At 33.5% G+C, this 19167-nt stretch overlaps 1 protein-coding gene across 2 annotated transcripts in view; it reads right to left on the bottom strand.

Annotated features, from left to right (window-relative positions):
- LOC130655613 (uncharacterized) overlaps positions 1-18857 on the bottom strand; it is a 57041-nt gene extending 38184 nt beyond the window's left edge. The window contains exons 1-8 of one of the 2 annotated variants that reach the window (XM_057458379.1): positions 18807-18857; positions 4878-4965; positions 3555-3868; positions 2498-2645; positions 2059-2417; positions 1799-1949; positions 1423-1635; positions 448-945 (exon numbers count right to left, since the gene is read on the bottom strand). In XM_057458379.1, the coding sequence (XP_057314362.1) occupies positions 448-945; positions 1423-1635; positions 1799-1949; positions 2059-2417; positions 2498-2645; positions 3555-3868; positions 4878-4965; positions 18807-18809 (1774 nt within the window). In that variant the 5' untranslated portion in view covers positions 18810-18857. The remainder of the gene's footprint in view (positions 1-447; positions 946-1422; positions 1636-1798; positions 1950-2058; positions 2418-2497; positions 2646-3554; positions 3869-4877; positions 4966-18806) is intronic. The other variant, XM_057458380.1, reaches the window with a different exon arrangement.
- Between the last annotated feature and the right edge of the window lie 310 nt (positions 18858-19167).

Here is a 19167-nt window from a genome sequence, read left to right on the forward strand (position 1 = left end):
AAAAAATTGAAATATCCGCTTATGTTTTTCACTAACGTAGCCTAATATATATTGTATAAGATCCCAATTTTGGGGATTGTTAACCTATTCTTTTTAACATAGCAGAAATCAGAAGATATGTTAAAGCATCCTTATTTAGGTTGATGAAAATTCAAATAGAATTGAAAATTACAGCTCACATCATCCTTATTCACAATTTTAATAAAACATATTTTTTTGGCATTCTTAATTTTGGCTAAGTTAATCTTTTCTTATACTATATTACTGTCAAATTTTATCAGTTCACCCTTATTAATGTCCCTGACAGGATTATCAATGCACAACAGAGACTGTAAAATATAAACTTTTTACCATCACAAATTTGACGAGGTTGCACTTATCTTAATGAACAAGGAAACAATATAAACACCAAAGGTAAAAGACTAATTTTTAAATAAAAAAACATACCAAGATTGACATGTTTGTTTAGCTTCCATGTCTTACCAGACAAAGCAATATCTTTCTCCTCTCCATTAAAAGGTTCGAAAACAATGACCAGTGATGTTCCATAATGCCAATTTGGCATGTTAAAAACAGCTTGCAATAATGTTGACATACCAACAATCCTGTATGAGTCGAAAGCTCCTTTAACTAATACAATGCCTGACCTATTTTCTTGAATGGATAAACTATTATATTCACAAAAAGCAACAAAATCTTGTGATTTATTGATATACATCGTAGCTTTTAACTTGAAGACTTCATCAGCAGACCCAAAAGAAGATATCAACATATTAGTAGTTGATAAGACTGTTGCACCTCGTGCATTGTTAACTTCTTTAATGTATAAACCTAATTTCTTGTTTAAATTAAAATCTGCTTCGTTATTTGAGCATGTTCCATCCAATACTGCTGACAAGGGCATTACAAGATCGGTTTGCATCGTTCCATTTGGAATGTCAGTCACTGAAAAGTAATAGAAGTAAAAGAATGATATTTAACATTGTCATATAATTGCAATCACTGATTTTCACACAAAATAAAGATAGGCAAAAGTATCACAAAATTAATGCACAATAACACGCAAGTTAACCTATTAAAAAACATCGGGAAAATACATAAACTAATAATTTAGTTTAAATCGAATCCAAAGTGTAAACTGATTTTACCTTCTTTTAAGCTAAAAACATCAAAGGTTGTTTTGGTTATGTTAATACTCCCAACAATTTTTCAATATATCATTTTTAATATAGCTCTGTTTAAAGCAAATTTTAAAATAGATTTTTTTATTTTAAAATCTAAAATTTGTAAATATATTGTTTAGGAGTCTCAGAATGCTGAAACGTTAGCTAAATTTTGATTACAATTTTTTGGAAAGTGTTATTTCCATCCTCCCCTTATAGAAATAGGGTTAATAAGACAGAGTAAGTAATAATAACATACCCTTCGCAGAAAAAGAAACAGTAAGACCCGAACCACAATTGTCAGGGTTTACAATGCAATCATCTGAATCATAAGGTAGTGTCTTTAACTGAGATTTCAATGTCGAGTTAATAACCAAACCATCTGATTCTAGATATGCTCCTTCAACAGGAGAAAAATCTTGCATACTCTGTTTATCTTCAAAAGATCCAGTTAATGGCCAATGATGGGAAGCTTTAAATAAATGTTTTTTTGATAATAATTATAAAATATTAAAATATGTAGAAAACTATTAAAATTGAAAAGTCTAATCTGGCCTTAATAAGCTTTGAAATTATTTACAAGTTAAAATGTTATGTTGGGAACAAGGTTTGTAATAATTAAGGACTCTTATTACGTTTTGTAATTGACTCCTCATATAACTCCACACTCATAGAGGATTTGCATGGTTGGCATCTTGGGTAAAACTCAATATATTCTGCAATCAAAGGATATTTAAAGATATATCTTGAATCTCCTTCCCCATCAGCATATGTGGACCAGACAGCCTATTTAAAAAGCACTTAATAAAGTTAATAATTTGCTAACAATGTTTACTAAACAAAAATAACAAAACTGACCGTACATAACTATACATAATTGCTTCTTTGTACTCACCACTGGTTTGTTCGTCGGATAGTAGAAATCTTTCTTCTGAACACCAGTGTATGGCTTCTTGGACCAATAAGATTCCCCATAGTATATAAAAAATCCTGTTGTGGAGTAGTCACTTGTGTATTTAAATTTACGAACAACAATAGAAGTCAGTTTTCTTTTTCGACCTAAATCAATTCCAAGCCAAACCTTTTTCTCAGTTTCTGTTTGGTAGTAGTCACTTCCTGAAATTCTCCAACCTTCAAATCGAGCTGTATTCAACCTTGCAGCATTTGCATTTAAGTAATTAGTAATTTCAGTCCCGCCATGTGACATTTGCGCATCACTTATGAGGCCACTTTGTAGACCAACAGGGGAAGCATCTACATGTTAAGAGATTTAATGAAATAAAGAATTACCATGTTTAACGTTTTATGCAAAATGAAAGAAACATAGTACTTACATCCCCAATAAGGGCAACCATAAAGCTCAAATCTTGCATAAAAGTACGGAAAAGTGTAATTGTATTCAATTGGGATAAAAGAAACTTCCTTCGTGATTATAGCTTTATCAAACCAAACATAGTTTTCATCATTGCTTAATTTAAACACCTAAAATATATAGTCATAAAATAATGATTACATAGCTGTTATAAATTATTATACTGCTCAGCAGAGTTTGTAGAGAAGTATTGCAGCGTACATGTAACATGCATGCCTTATAATATTTAAAAAGAAATATATTTACAAACTTGTTTACATGCCATGTTTGATTTGAACACATGAAAGGAAAGTTGTACATTATGTAACTTGTTTGATGTAAACATCAAAACATCTAAACACATCTAAAACACATAGCGAATCATTTTTTTTTTGTACATAATCTATCTGCATTTTGCCGATTACATGACTTGTGATGTATCAAAGAAATAATAACAAGAAAATATTTGCACATGCAAATTGTGTAAATTGGAAACTATTTACTTAAGATCATTGGGTTCATACAATTATTGTCATGTAAAGGCGTTTTAAAAACTTCATTTAGGCAGCACACTATATAAAGTTGTATAAAATATTTACATGTTGGAATTACAATTATGAAATAAAAAGTCATGGTAGATTTTTCTACATTTTCGACGTTTTTAAAGTTAATATAGAAAATACTTGAATTTTATCATAAACATTTAGTGTATTATTGGAATCATATGTGACAGTAATTATTAAGTACATCTTCAATCAATATTGTTTTTAAACCAATGATTTAGTTTTGCAAAATCATGACACATCTTATTTAGCAAAAACATGGAAAGTAAACTTTATTTTAAAGAGATTAAAGTTGCCATAATTGACAACGATAGTTAAATTCATTAATTTAAAGCACATTGTTTGAGAGATAAAATAAGTATTTTATGGCTTTAAGGTGGATAAGAAAATCACAAAAAGTTGGATGTGCATCAGTTTATTTTCTCATTGTGTTACTGTTAACATATTGTAAAAAAATAGATAAATGAAAAAACTTACAGTTGAATTAAAGCCATTTCTTTCAGACTCATAGCCAAATTTAATTGTCTTTATTCCACAATGCAAACATGTTTTTCCAGACTCGACAGCAAAGCCAGTGATAAGGCTGAACTGATTCAAATTAACTTTGTAATAACCATAGCTATTGTTATCGTAGCTACCACACCAATAACTTTTACTAGAAGAAATATTGTAGCGCACATATTTGCACTTATTTGCACAAGCATTGTCATTTGTCACACTTGGTGGTATAGTACAACTGATAGCATCGTCATAAATAGCACCATTTTCCAGGCCGAGTGGAGAGGTACATTCTAAATTATCAATGATTATTACAAAGTACAGTATATACTACATAAAGTTTCCTAGTATTGGAAAATGCATTGTAGACCTTTTGATTCATGTGCAACATATTCTTCCTTATTGTGTGTCAACGTAACTGAATTTTAGTTACCAGATTTTTACAAGCATGCAATTCATATAACCAATATTGGTTACGAAGAAAGGGTAAATAGGGAAAAAGTAATAGCAAAATAGTAATAGTAAAAGTAATAGTAAAAGTAATAGTAAAATAGTAATAGTAAAAGTAATGACATTTATTGTCATCAGTAATTTTAGACCTGTTAAGGGATGTGTATTCAAACTTTATCAATGCATGTAGATATTATAAAGGTGAATGGATTAACATAAAATGTTTTGCCAAAATGACATTCGTTTGCTCGTCCCAGGCCTCCTAATTTCTTGCTGACGATCCCATAACTGGGATCTGCATGTCAGTTTTTAAAACTTGTATGTAAAAATGGGTAATTTTAAGATTTTTACAATATTTCCTGAACACATCCAGTTACAGAAAAAAAAAACAATGTTGGAAAACTAGAAGTTTTGTAGAAGCAAATAATAACAGTGTATAACTTTTATAACCCAAAGTTTTAAGACAAATCATTCTGAGGTCCAAGAACTATCGATATGGCATTAATAAAAGAAAATATATCTCAAAAAATGAACATTTTGATGCCAAATATTGTTAAATGACCTAATTGTTGCTGACATTAGCATGTTTAATTTTTCATGTTGTAAATTATTCCATTTATAGTTTAAAAGTAATTGAAAGTGTGACTAACAGACTTTTATAAAAAAGGCTCTTTACCTTGCTATATATTACATTTACAGTCTACTTGCAGTTGAGTAATGACCATTAGATGGTTATTAGTCAACTGCTTGATGCAAATTATAGTTACTTTCTTAAGGCAAAGCTCTGAGTGTGATGGTATTAAAATGGTCTATTTGAAGAATGACTTTCATTTAAAAAAATACAAAAAATACCTGAATAATTTTGACCATTTTGAAGCAATTCTCTAGTTTTTATAAAATTAACACATATTAATGAGATCAAACCAACAGTGACCCAATCCTAAAACATGTTGATACAAAGAAACTATGATTAAAAGATTTCATACATTCAATAATAACATAATTGCTTAAGTTATCAAAATACAAGCATCTGCTGGAACTAAAAAGACTGAAATATAACAATACTTCACCAATAAGTCTAATTATTGATTGGTCATTTATAAAAAGATAAGAATAAAATATGTAGAGGGTATAACAAGAAACAACTTTAACCATTATCTGTTTCATATAAAAACTTTATATATCAGAACCTATTCTTTAAGTGACAAAAGAAGAACATAACTTAAGAAAGAGTTTATTCATAGGATTAGGGAATAGTTTCAGCATTAAAAAATGTAGGAGAATGTCAAATGATGTTTGGAAAAATCCTTGTGAGAATTAGGAATGCAGTTTCTTGCAGCTAAATGAAACCTTGCAACATCACAAAATTGCATAGTATATTTAAAAACAATTATTGCAATATCAACAATCAGTTACCAAATTGAATTAGAAATTTACAATCAAGGTTACAGTACATACGTACAATTTACAAATTAGTAGAATTTCTATGTACCTTTCATGAAGGAGCATTTGAGATCTGCTAAAATGTCTCATGATTAAAAATGGTATGTAATGTAAATTGTTTTTTTATTCTAGATCATAGTGATACAGATTGTCAACTTAAGGTTAAAGAGTTCGCACATTGGGTAAAGAGAGTTTGCAAACAGGCCAAGACAGTACTGAAAATATATACAACAGAAGGTTTAACAGGCATTATTTCCAATATTTCTTCTGAATAAATAAGTTTTAACATGTGTTCTTCTGTAAAAAAAACTGTACTTAATCTTAAAAGGATCCCGAGGTGATAATTACTAAAATTACTGGTTTTTTCATTTTCTATAAGACTTTCTTATATTCGTCCTTTCTCAGTAATCTTTTGCTCCAATATTCTTTGATCTTTCTGATGAAAACCAACAGCTTGCTCTCTAATATTCTTCCTTGCTCAGTAATCTTTTCATCCAATACTTATATATGATTTTTCTGATGTAAACCAACAGCTGCTCTGCTAATATTTACAGAGTCAATGATATTGGCTTACTCTTTGTTCTATATGACAATAAATACATGTTAACAACCTTCCCCTCTTTTTTCTTTCTTTCTTTTATCAGTTTAATCATCTTTTAGTTTAATTAAATTTATTAACATAATTGAATGGATATCCATATTCTGCTACATCCATGTTAACAACAACATAAGTCATTTGACACAACAGCAACTTTAACCAATCCATATTGTGGTCAATATCAACGAAATAGAACTCCAAAATAGTTAGTATCAACAAAATACAACTCCAAAACAGCAAAAATGTTTAAACTATGTACCACATCATTTCTCAGATCTCCATATCTTTCTTTTTCTTGTTTCAGTACACCAGTTGCCAATGTAAAAAGAAGATTCTTGCAATTCGTTTGGTAAGACAATCAGCAATTTGCTGTTCTTTTTTGAAACCCATGCTATCTGATGCAATTCATTATTTCAAATCATTTCTTTCAAAAAAGCCAAATTTACTCTCAAACTTTTGTTTTGTGGAAGGTACAGCATCGTATAGTGTTACATTCGATTAAACATTGAATTGTTGGTGAAGTATATTGAAAATTTCCCTGAATAAACATACAACCCAGCAGCATTAATCAATTGCATGGTTCCTGCAGAAAGACTGCCATGGCATCAAGGATAGTGATTGATTTAGTTGATTCGCTAAGAAAATTAGGAAATTAGGAACACACTATAAGAACCTTCTTCCTTGATGATGCATTATGAACTACAATAAAATTAGCTTCTTCTATGTTTCCAACTGCCCTGAATTTCCATTTCACAGACTCACACTTCGCTTTTTTATATTATCACGTTGGCTCTTAGCATATCTGCAACAGTGGCATCTTTGATGTTACCATTAGTACGCAGCAATCAAAAAGAATGTCTGGACGAGTCTGCATAACTAACCAAATATAGATCCACACAATATTCTCTAATCATGTTTTCGTCATCATCAGTTTCCACTTCTACACGTGCTTCTAATTTTCTTCTTTCAATCGCAGTCTGCATGGATGCAATCTAACATATATTGATCCATGCTTTAACAGGACCTTTGAGTTTCGCTGTCCTATCACAATAACAGAGTCTTTTCCAGTGTCATCAAGTCTCTATTTATAGTATGCGTTATCTCCTGTTAGACACTTCACAACTGTAATACTACAAGGTCTTACATTAAGTCTCAAGGCTCTTTTAAACTTTTTAGAGTATTCAGGTTTTATAAAGGCTTTTCTTGCAGCATGCAACTCATTAATCAGCAACTAATTGACCACTAGTCCCTCCTACTAGAACTGGTGGATCATTCTTATTTTACAACTGGAAAATTGGGGTTGCTGCCAAACAATAGTTGATTTTGGTGAAAAGCCATGTATTTTTTCAAGGAATTCTTGTAACAATATTGATGTTTAAATTCTTACACATGCTACGATAATCCTTTCTTATTATCAAATTCCCACCATTACCGACTAAAAACTTTTTAGCAGAAGCAAATACAGACATCCAGATCCTAAAAATTAAATTAATGATAACTTCTTTCCTTTTACTTTGAATAACACAGGGTGCACTAGAGTCTTCATTTATCTTTCTTGTCCCTTGATTTCAAACTAGCTCCAGTCTTTTTTTGTGGCACCTGACCCAATTAGATAGGAATTACGATTTATAGCTGAAAAATGAAATGAAAAATCTAACATATTAGCAACCAGTGTATGCTAGATTCTTTTGTTTCGAACTGAAAAGAATTTATTTAAATGAACAGGTTGAAAAATTTACTGATTTATAACCTGCCATACTGGTCTGTATCCTCTTTAACCTTGTTTCAAGAGGTTGCTAGAAAAAACCCGCAATAATTGGAGACAAGGTCTCCCAAGTTACCCAAAAAAGAACTGCCAAAGTAAGTTTGAAGCATTGTGAAGAATACTGCTTTAATGCATCCCATGATTCCAATAGTAGCGCAAACATCAACGCTGTGTATTTAAACGTAAGAATGCTTACATACAAAAATGTTAGGTAACCAGTTTAGAATTTAGAGTAAGTGAACCTCTTCCTCAGGCCTTTTGCTTCTAACTGCGCTGTACTTCCATAATAACAGCTTTCAAAAGCATGCATTAAACATGCATTCATCTCTAGCAAACTTAATTATAAAAACATGTTTTTTACCTCCTTTCTTCGGATATTGTAAAACAATGGAGAGCCGTGGGAACGCATGTACAATTAAATTATCCAATAGATGCATTCTCCTTCAAAAAGTCAACTGGTATTACTGGAAAGTTTGAGTTCACCAGGAGTTTAAGAATCCCATTTCTTAATCAGAATCACTTGTCAAGAAGTAGCTTTATTACAAAATGAGTCGTTTTTATTGCAAAATGCCTCAGCTTTTTTTTTACAAAACAAGCTAATAATTTATTACAAAACACATTGAATTACTATTACAAAATAAGCTGTTTATTGTAAAATGTGGCACAACAGTGGTGCCATACCAACTGGTTTATTTTTTTACAGTTTAAATAGTTTTTTCTCAAAACTATATTAGAAACAAAAAAACTACGTTTAGATATAAGGAAAGGGCATTTAAAGCATTTTCTTTATAGACAAGCGAATTTAAAATTCTTCCAAGAAAGGAACTTGTGATAACTATATATATAGGTTACAGTTTTTGGTAAGGAATATTTCTAATACTAGAAAACTAGAAAGTTTAAACTAGAAGACTATCATTGTGGCCAATATTATAGTGTCATCATCATCATCATCATTCTCGGCTTAACGTCCGTTTTCCATGCTAGCATGGGTTGGACGGGGTATATTAAGACCCTCTTCCAATCTGATCTAGACTGTGTTAGATCTAAACTCAACTTTCTCTCTATCAAGTCTGTCCTTATAACCTCCTGCCAAGTCTCTCTCGGTCTGCCTCTGGGCTTTGCCCCAGGAACTCAAAAAACAGAAAAAGAGCTATATGTGACTATCCAGAGGAATTTGATAACAAACAAATTAGCGTTAAACTTTAATGTTATATTGCTATGAAGAACAAAAGAATTAACGCTAATCAACGCTAGATAAAGTCCACTTTAACATTATAGTGTTAACATGAGATAACATTATATATAGCGTTAATTTTTATTGCAAAATAGTGCTAACGTTCGACAATACATTATTAGCGCTAAATTAATGTTAAAAGTGTTAAATTAATGCTAAAAGCGTTAATATAATTAGCATTGTCATTTCATGTCATTAATTTAGCATTGTCTATTCTTAAGCTTAAGAATTTTTTAAAAAATAATAGGGCCACGTCGTAACTTTGTATAAAGGTCACAAAAACTTGAATGAATACTACTCTAACACTAATGAATACTAATCTCTATTCCATGTATTAATCTGTAAAGCAAAAGCCCACAATGCATTCTTACAGTGTTTTTCAGGATTATTTGAGTAGGTGTGCGATGATTTGCACGTGTAAATCAATTAATGCATCAAGTAAACATGTAAATTAACTGTGATGTAAATATGCAAAGGAAGTTATGTGTGCTCCAAGGTTGATCTTTGTTGCACATTTAATTTGTCATAGAAAAGTGGGGGACGTTTTGAATTGTGAGCCTAAACACAATGATCGAGCGTCTACTGGTGAAGCGACTCTCTCAATCTTAACTTCCTTTTCTACATGTCCGAAATAGTATGCATGAATATACTGTTATTTTCATAAATTCAACAAGCAAATAGTCAAAATTATGCTTCGTTTTCAAATTAAAAAAAATCTTCATCCACGTGGCTTAAATAAAACTTCAAAATTCATTCAGAAAATTCAGCTACCTTTTAACAAAGTTTATATATATAGAAACTGTTTAAAATTGTATAAAAAACACTTGCATAAAGAAAAGAATCCATTAAATTTGAACATGCATGGTTTCCAATTCTTTTGTCAAATGAAGAAATTATCTACAATTAAATCCATAATAAAATGTCTCTTCTACCTGTAAGTGCAGTTTTGCAGACTTGCTTTATCCGTGTTCCATTGGCGTTCACTTCTGCATTAGTTAAGAAACGCATGGCTGGATTTCTTGTGTAAGACCTGGTTACCAACGATGAAGGGGGCAGGCAAAAGAGATTTATGTCTACGTAGTTCTTTTAACTACATCAGGAGTCGGTGAATTAGCTAGGAGGGTCAGATCAGCTTTGAATAGGCTTCTTCATGGATTAAAAGGACCAGGACTATTCCATAATTCTGAGACCTAAAAGTGTCTGACCTAGACAAAAATCTATCGTACGTTTTGTCCAACAAAAGTTCGAAACGAGCTATGGGGAAGTCAGTCGTGCAGGAAAGGTCTCAGCCCTGTTATTATATACTTGACATGGCTAAAAACAAATTTTGCCAGCACACGAAAAATCAAAATGGCGTAATCATGCTTTTTAACGTTAATAGCATTATTTTAACGCTAATTATTATTAACGTCTTAACGTTATTACCATTATAAAAAAAATTGTATTAGCGTTAATAATGTTGTAGCATAAATGTTAGCGCTAAAGCGTTAATATTAGCGCTTTAAACGCTAATTAACACTAAGTGTTTGTTATCAAATGCCCCTGGACAGTCACATATATATAAATTATAAAATAAAAGAGAACTTTTTCCATATTATTATTCAACCTTGTTTTGTAGCAAAATTAAATAACGTTTCAAAAGATTCCTAATCCAAGGTGTACTGAAAATTCGCGAATTACAACACGACACAAGGTCGGGGGTTTAGGATTCAACACTGGTACCCAAATGTCAACAAAAAAGTGCCAAGATAGGTGATAAATCTCTCAAAAGAGGCTTTTCTTTTTGGTACTTCTTGTATGCTTTGTTACCGAGAACAGAGGCTTCAAATTCCAACTTGCACCAACTGCGGGAAAAATAAATTTGGCTGCGCTGACTCTGAAAAGACGTATTTGTGACATCTCTCCCTTTCTCTCTTCAGGTCACAGAAAGTTGATTGCATTCAATGTTTTTTACTATAAACAACAATCTTAGTCCCAGTGGATATATATATATATATGCAAATAGGCAAAATACTTTTAAATCCAGAGGTCATCATCATCATCATCATCATCATTCTCCGCTTAAAGTCCGTGTTCCATGCCAGCATGGGTTGAGGGAAATCCTCTTAATTAAGCTGTATAGCTTAATTTGGAAATCTCCTAAATAAGCTGTATCATACAGCTTAATAAGTTGATATACATCTAAATTAAGTGGGTAGAAAAAGTTTTTCCCTGATTTCTCGAAAAATGTAAATTTTAGCAGAATCACCACTGCAGCTCTTTCATCATCAGTTTGACCACAAAATTATAAAAGAAGAACGGTATTTACAGCACCCCGGGTTCAAAAGATATGGACTATAAACAATGGTTCATTGTTAGCGAAAGTCTATTTAAGCTGTACTGCATCCTAATTAGGATGTCACATCACGTGATACATCCTATTTAAGCGGATATTTTTAAAACTTTATATTTAGCGGATCTCCGGGGTGCTACGAAAAAACTAATGTATTGGAGATGTTTATATGCACATAAATATTGGATTTATTCAGTTAGCTAGATATAGATGCTAAAATTCAGTTAAATGTGTGTTTTAGACGATCAAAGTTTTGTACATCTTAACTAAGCTGTAAAACGCCTAATTAGACTGTATCATACATCCTAATTAAGCTGACATCTAAATTAAGCTGTATAGAGCTTAATTAAGAGGATTTCCCTGACTGTATGTTAATGACCCTCTTCCAATCTGATCTAGACTGTGTTCATACGTATATACTCATCTGGCTAACTAAGTGGAAAATGTCCCTGGTATTGACACACATTTAAATAACAAATGGTTTACATAACATGGCAATTTTTATCTTAATACTTTCACAGGTGTCACGGGTGCAATTTTGCTTGTGGGTGCCCACCATTTGACTTTACTTTTTGCTCCGCTTTACTTTCGTTTTCATTTTTGTGATTCCACCTTCTTTGGCTATGATAAAGCGGACCAAGAACCTTGGGTAAAGAGGGCGAGATCTGCACATAAATTTTAGATAAATTTTAGACTTCGTTTACATTGCTGAATTTTGCAGGTGCATAATGTTTGTTTTGGAGGAAATCATCATTATTGAAGAATTTTTAGCATCAAGTCAAAATTTAAAGATCCACGAGTACATATCGCCGTGTGACAAAAGATATTTAATGTCAGAAATTCTCGCGGAAATAAATTTTCGCGAATTTCACGAATGGACCCTAAATTCGCAAAATTAAATGCGTGCGAAAAAAAATCTTTTCGGCTCATTCGCTAAAATAAATTCCTGCGAAAACAATCCATTTTGCGATCATTTGCGAAATTTCGCGAAATTTTTCAAAAATCTGAAGAAATCTTTAAATTATATTTTCAATTCTTTTTGAGCCTAATATTTGCATGTGTTGTATTTTGTAGGTTTTAGGAATAAAACAGTACAATTAATGCTACTACTCCCTAACTTTTCGTCGTTCCTCCCGAGATAACAGGGCTCGACTGTTAAAAGAAATGGGAAAATTGTGACTAATGTTAAAAAACCAGTTTTCTTCTCTTTTATAAAATATCACTAAAATAACGACGTAAAACGTAAAAATAAATTTTGTCTAAATATTGTGACAGTCTTTTCCGGCTTGTTGATTTCTTTTTCGTTACTTGCCCAAACATTTTTTTTTTATGTCACGCGAAGCTGTTTGTTTTGTTTTTTCTTTCTTTTTTCTTTTTCGATTCTGGTTGACTATTGCTTGGCTCAACATCAATATCATCAAACACAAAGGAGCACAAATATAAACTTTCTTCTGGTTTGCTGTATAGAATCTTGGTCATTTCTTCGTACCTCGCAAGTAGTTAATGTTCCGGGCATTGACACTTTAACCATACAGGGTATTTCAAGCCCTGCTTGTGATATAGCTGATCGTCTATAACGAATTGACGTCAGTATGGCTCTTACTTCTGCACCCCTGTCAAGAATAAACTTTGTTAATCTGCTGACTTCACGATGTCCAACTGGTGTAGAGTCTAACCTTGGGGAAAATAAGATAATAGTTTGAGTTAAGGCGATTTTTCCTCTTTAAAAAAAACTACTTAAGTATCACATTTTGTATAGTCAAAGATTACTGATTTTGATAATAATCTCGAATATCCACTTGTTTCAATTTGGAGGTTAACTTATTCTCTACAATTGTGTCAATTTGGTGAATACGTTGGTGTATGCACTCATCATTTTCACTGAACAGCATGCACTCGCGCAAGACCTCCAGTGCTTGGCGAACGTCGTCAGATTTGGGACAACTTGGTTGAATATGTGAAGTATAATTATCGCTTTCTTCCGTCGCATAATCATCTTGATCTAGGATAACTGGTTCCGTGTTTGTGACAGAGTCATTAGCAGATACAATGTCAGCAGCAGTGATTCCTTCGGTGAAAAACTCAGGCAAGTGAACAGCTAATTAATCCAACTGCTCCTGTAAATCTTTGAAAGAATCATCAGCCTCTGACGAAGATTCGGCTTGCTTTTTCTTTTGAAATACCAGCTTTTGCGAAGCAGTTCATAACCGTTTCTTTTTAACTTTTCCCCATCCAATATAGCAAATTCAGAAAGTGGTTTGTTCTTCTCTATGGCATCAATTAATTGTCGGACAGACAATGATCGGACAGACAAAGCTTTTAGAGATCGTATGACAACCAGATCCATTGGCCGAAGCTTTGAGGTCGTGTTTGGTGGCAGGAAAATTAAATCGACTGATACAAGGTCATCAATTGATGGATGGGCCTGACAATTATCAACCAGTGAAACGTCGATCTATTTCATGGATCCATTCTTCAAACAATATGCTTTCCATCCACCTTTTGTTTTGACTGGGTTAGCGACATGGTTAATGCTTTATTCTTAAAACATCGTGGGGATTTTGACTTTCAAATGACAAACAATGGCAACTTTTCCCCCGCTGCATTAGCCGCTGCTAATCCCGTAAGCCGAAGCTTGCTGTGCTTATCACCAACGCATTTTTCATCCTTGAGGTGTAGAGATTTATCTGGCTGAGCACGATAAAACAAAACAAACTCGTCTGCATTGTAGATCTGGTTGAGTTCATACTTAGCTAGAATGGTTGGAAACGTAGTCTCTGCCCAAATCGCAGTCATTTCATGGATACACGCGTTTCTTTCACCCGAGACCTTTTTAAAAGATACATTGTACCGCTTTTTCTAGCGGTCAAGCCAACCATCTGAAGCAAAATTCAAAGTGTCATGTGTAAAGATCATTGGAAAAAAATGTAATCTTGGCAATGGGGAAAGTTTGCTAGTTCTCTGCACGCTACATATATCCGGACATGTGAAGTTTATATTTATTTTAAATAAAGGAATTAATTAGAATTTAAGAAATTTAATTTTTATCAAACAAATTGTTTTTCCTCTTTCCTTTAAAGTTCGAGTTATCCGAAGGAATTGTCTGAAGGGGAACTCGAAAATGGTTCGAGATAGCAAATGTTCGAGTTAACCGAGGTTCGAGTTACGAGTGATTTTTATAAAAAAAGTAATAGGAAATGTTCAAGGGACTGGACAAAATAGTTCAAGATAATAAAGTTCGAGTTATCCGGTGTTCGAGTTACTGGAGTCTACTAGTTGCAGAGAAAAGAGGTTGTCCACTTCTCCTAGGAGAAGTCGATCAGATAGTTTAACAGTACATCAAAGCAGCTTCACACAGAGGAGCTGTTGTAACAAGATCGATAGCCGTGTCAACAGCTACAGCGCTAATGATACGCTATCCAGATAATGTTGGAGAGATTGACCTCAAAAATTCTCAACGTGCAAAAAGACGAAAGCCACAACAGCTAAATTACAATTACGGGCAGGCGTAAAAGAAAAGCTCAGCTTCTTTTTTATCACCAAATCGTTGAAAATAATAAGACCAGTCACATTCCAGAATCATTTGTTTTGAACTTTGATCAAACTCCTATCAAATACGTACCAGTAGCTTGCACAACGTTAGCCAAACGGAATTCTAAGCAAGTAACGATCAAAGGATCCGATGACAAAAGAGCGATCACTGCTTCTTTCACCATTACACTTGACGGAACTTATATATGGTGGAAAAACTTATCAAAGCTTGCCACGCTTGAAATTCCCACAAAACCTTTCTTTGAGTGTAAATAAAAAACATTAGAGCAACAAGCAAGAGTAGCTTAAGCTTATCGACGAAATTATCCTCAATAAAGAACTAAACCGAATGCAGCGACCAGATCAAAGAACCCTTGTGTTTTTTGATGTTTTCCGGGGACAAGTTACTGACAAGGTATTGAAGAAATTTAAAGAAAACCACATCGAAACCGTTTTTTGTCCCAGCCAACATGACAGCATTGTTTCAGCCTCTAGATCTCACTGTCAATGCCTGTGCAAAGCAACCTCGTTCCCAGGGTCTTGTGGCACCTGACTTTATCAACAAGGCAAAATGCCCTGAGAATGAGGTTGTATGCAAAGAAGTTCTTAAAGAAGAAGTTGAACAACTGATATATGAGTGAGATCTCCAACCAATTAGATGCTGGCAAACAAATTGAAGAAATTGAAGCCAAACTTCAGTTAACGAAGCTCAAACCATTTAACGCTGAATGGTTAACAGATCTATACAACAACATGACGAAACCCGGATGTAAAGAAGTAATAATAAATGGATGGAAAGCTGCTGAAATTTTGGAGGCAATCGAAGGCGGCGTCAGCAAACTATGTCTTGATCCTTTTAGTGATTTGGACCCATTACTCCCTCAAATTTCCGATTATGAGATCACCTTCGACATCATTCAAGAAGAAGAAAAATAAGTGTTTCCCAACGAGCGGGAAGATAGCGCTGATGAAAGCAATGAAGTGACGTATACCTTCCGAAAGGCGGCAATCGAAACATCTCGATCTTTTTGATTCCATCGAGGAAGAAGATTACGTAGTTATAGATGTATATGTCTTCTAATCTTTTCATTTTACGAAAGAAAAGCCTTCTTATTGTTTGTAATACTGATCTTGCATTTAAAAATCCTTTCCTTTTAACATTCAATTATTTGGTAAGTTCTGCGCTTGTTAATCAATTCTAAAAGCTTCCTTAAAAAAAATTTTAGACTTTTTTTGCCCTTAATTTTTTTTTTGTACAATTCGCGAAAATTAATTCCGGCGAAATACAAAAAAATTCGCAAATGGGGCGACTCACGAAAATTTCTTTCCGCGAAAATTTCTGACATTAAAGTAGGAGATGTTAAAACTCGCGTATTTTTTCCCCTGCATGTTTTAACATAAGAAGTTGATTTGTTGTACACTGTAATTGTTCTTAATTGTTAGGATACGCCGAAATCCTAACAATCTCAACACGAAGTGATTGATAATTTAATAAATTATGGCTGCATTCTTAATAACCCACATTAGAAGCTTTGGTACTAGAATCACAAAACAATTCTCTACCACTATGCCCTTTGTTTGGTTTTGGTGTCCTTGTTTTTCCGCCCAACCATTCACATAAGGATAAACACTAAAAGATATCTATATTATAATACCCGTATACGTCTGTCCGCCTGTCTGTGTGTCTGTCTGTCTGTCTGTGTGTCTGTCTGTCTGTCTGTGTGTCTGTCTGTCTGTCTGTCTGTGTGTCTGTCTGTCTGTGTGTCTGTCTGTCTGTCTGTCTGTCTGTCTGTCTGTCTGTCTGTCTGTCTGTCTGTCTGTCTGTCTGTCTGTCTGTCTGTCTGTCTGTCTGTCTGTCTGTCTGTCTGTCTGTCTGTCTGTCTGTCTGTCTGTCTGTCTGTCTGTCTGTCTGTCTGTCTGTCTGTCTGTCTGTCTGTCTGTCTGTCTGTCTGTCTGTCTGTCTGTCTGTCTGTCTGTCTGTCTGTCTGTCTGTCTGTCTGTCTGTCTGTCTGTCTGTCTGTCTGTCTGTCTGTCTGTCTGTCTGTCTGTCTGTCTGTCTGTCTGTCTGTCTGTCTGTCTGTCTGTCTGTCTGTCTGTCTGTCTGTCTGTCTGTCTGTCTGTCTGTCTGTCTGTCTGTCTGTCTGTCTGTCTGTCTGTCTGTCTGTCTGTCTGTCTGTCTGTCTGTCTGTCTGTCTGTCTGTCTGTCTGTCTGTCTGTCTGTCTGTCTGTCTGTCTGTCTGTCTGTCTGTCTGTCTGTCTGTCTGTCTGTCTGTCTGTCTGTCTGTCTGTCTGTCTGTCTGTCTGTCTGTCTGTCTGTCTGTCTGTCTGTCTGTCTGTCTGTCTGTCTGTCTGTCTGTCTGTCTGTCTGTCTGTCTGTCTGTCTGTCTGTCTGTCTGTCTGTCTGTCTGTCTGTCTGTCTGTCTGTCTGTCTGTCTGTCTGTCTGTCTGTCTGTCTGTCTGTCTGTCACGCCAAATGGTAGCTTAGCTGCGCAGATAGCGAGACGCACGCGATGCGGTATAAAAAGGACGGGCGAACCCATGGATTTTTCCACGGCCTAATAGTTTTAATTTACTATTCAGTTTTTTGAATTCCCAAAAGTCCTTCAGAATAAAGTATAGTCAGTTATAATCAAGCGAAACCTCTCTGACGCATGAATCAGATAAAGGGAATTAATAATAGTAATAAAAATTGAAAATTCGTAATTGAGAATTGGCAAAAAATTTGTGAAGCTACATAAATAAATAAGTTTTACAAACATCAAAAATTAATTACTATTCAATAAACCAAGCAACCTTGTTCCCAAACCTTTTTTTAGTTTTCACAATTACTCAGGAAATAAAGGTAGATTTCCAAGCTTTGGAGCATTCTACTCTAGAGTTCAAACTTAATAGAAATCAATTTGCCGCTTTAAAAAGATGTTCAAAATAAAATGGCTGCCGTAAACAGAAGAAACCTGTTGCTGCGGAATTTAAAAATAATAACAACAACTTAATTATTATTAGTTTATAAATTTAACCATCAATGCCCTCCTAAACAAGTAAGTGATTTTGTGTTTATCAGGAAGATTTGAAAAGAATTTAAAAATTCATACTTAACACGAGACACTTTTTTCTGAACATGTTGTTATTTTGTGAGTAAAAAGTACAGAAAAAAATATGTTTTTTCTAATGTGTTTTTGAAATGAAATATATTGCGCAAATGTTCATATTTCCTTGAATTTCATTGGTTAAAATTTCGAGATAAAAAATACGCGCCAAAAAAGTCAAACGATGAGTTCAACTTTTTGAGAGAAGCTCTGGAGCATCTTTTTGTTTACGTTTATTCAGCGGTTATTCTACTTCAATGCGCATGCTTGTGCAGCTTCCGCTCGAGCGGAAAAGCAGTCGCGTGGAAACCTCCCTTGTATTATGAGTCACTTAAATTTGGCGCTTATTGCGAAGCATTTATATTTTTTAAAAAAAACAGAAAAGGATAAAAAAGTTTTGAAGCAGAAGTTCCACAGAAAACGACGGGTCACTGGAGTTTTTTCTGACTTTATTCAATTTTCTTTAGAAGGTTTTCTATGATTTTTGGTAACCACCACATTGCATTAATAAAAAAATTTTCTTACTGAAATACTTTTAATGGCATATATCCATTCTTATCTACATATATTTTTTTTACAAACATCGACCAAAGGAAGATGGTTTTAGTGGTATACCATTAACAAAGTTGTTAAAATTTTCATTTTTCAGGGAGTCCTTAAAAAAAGTTTAAAATAAAAAAAAATCTAGGACCTGCTTAGGAATGCTCGTATTAAATCTTTTAAACTTTTTCAAAGGTAAATCCATTAATTTAGACGATACCTTGAATTAGTAAAAATGTTAAATAATCTTACCATACTTGACCATTCCCGCTAACTCGTATCAGAAAATAAGTTTTCAACTCCTACACCCACATAATTTAATAAAATTTATATATATTCATATAAAATAGATTGTATATTCACTATCTTAAACTTGATTCTTTTCTGCGCTGCAGGCACATATCAATTAAATATTTTAAAAAAGGTTGCTCGTAGTGATCAGAATCACAACAAATTTTACTCAATTTTTTGGCCAATCACAGAGTCTCTAGAGTTTTTTTATATGAGAAAAGTCGCGGACGAGGTCACTAGGCTTATTTAACCAATCAGAACGCATCAACAGTTTTCTTTAAAACTTAATGAGAAAATACCCTATGCTTTATTTCCCATGACA

Source organism: Hydractinia symbiolongicarpus, chromosome 8 (genome assembly GCF_029227915.1).
Source record: "Hydractinia symbiolongicarpus strain clone_291-10 chromosome 8, HSymV2.1, whole genome shotgun sequence".
In the NCBI taxonomy this organism is placed as follows: domain Eukaryota; kingdom Metazoa; phylum Cnidaria; class Hydrozoa; order Anthoathecata; family Hydractiniidae; genus Hydractinia; species Hydractinia symbiolongicarpus.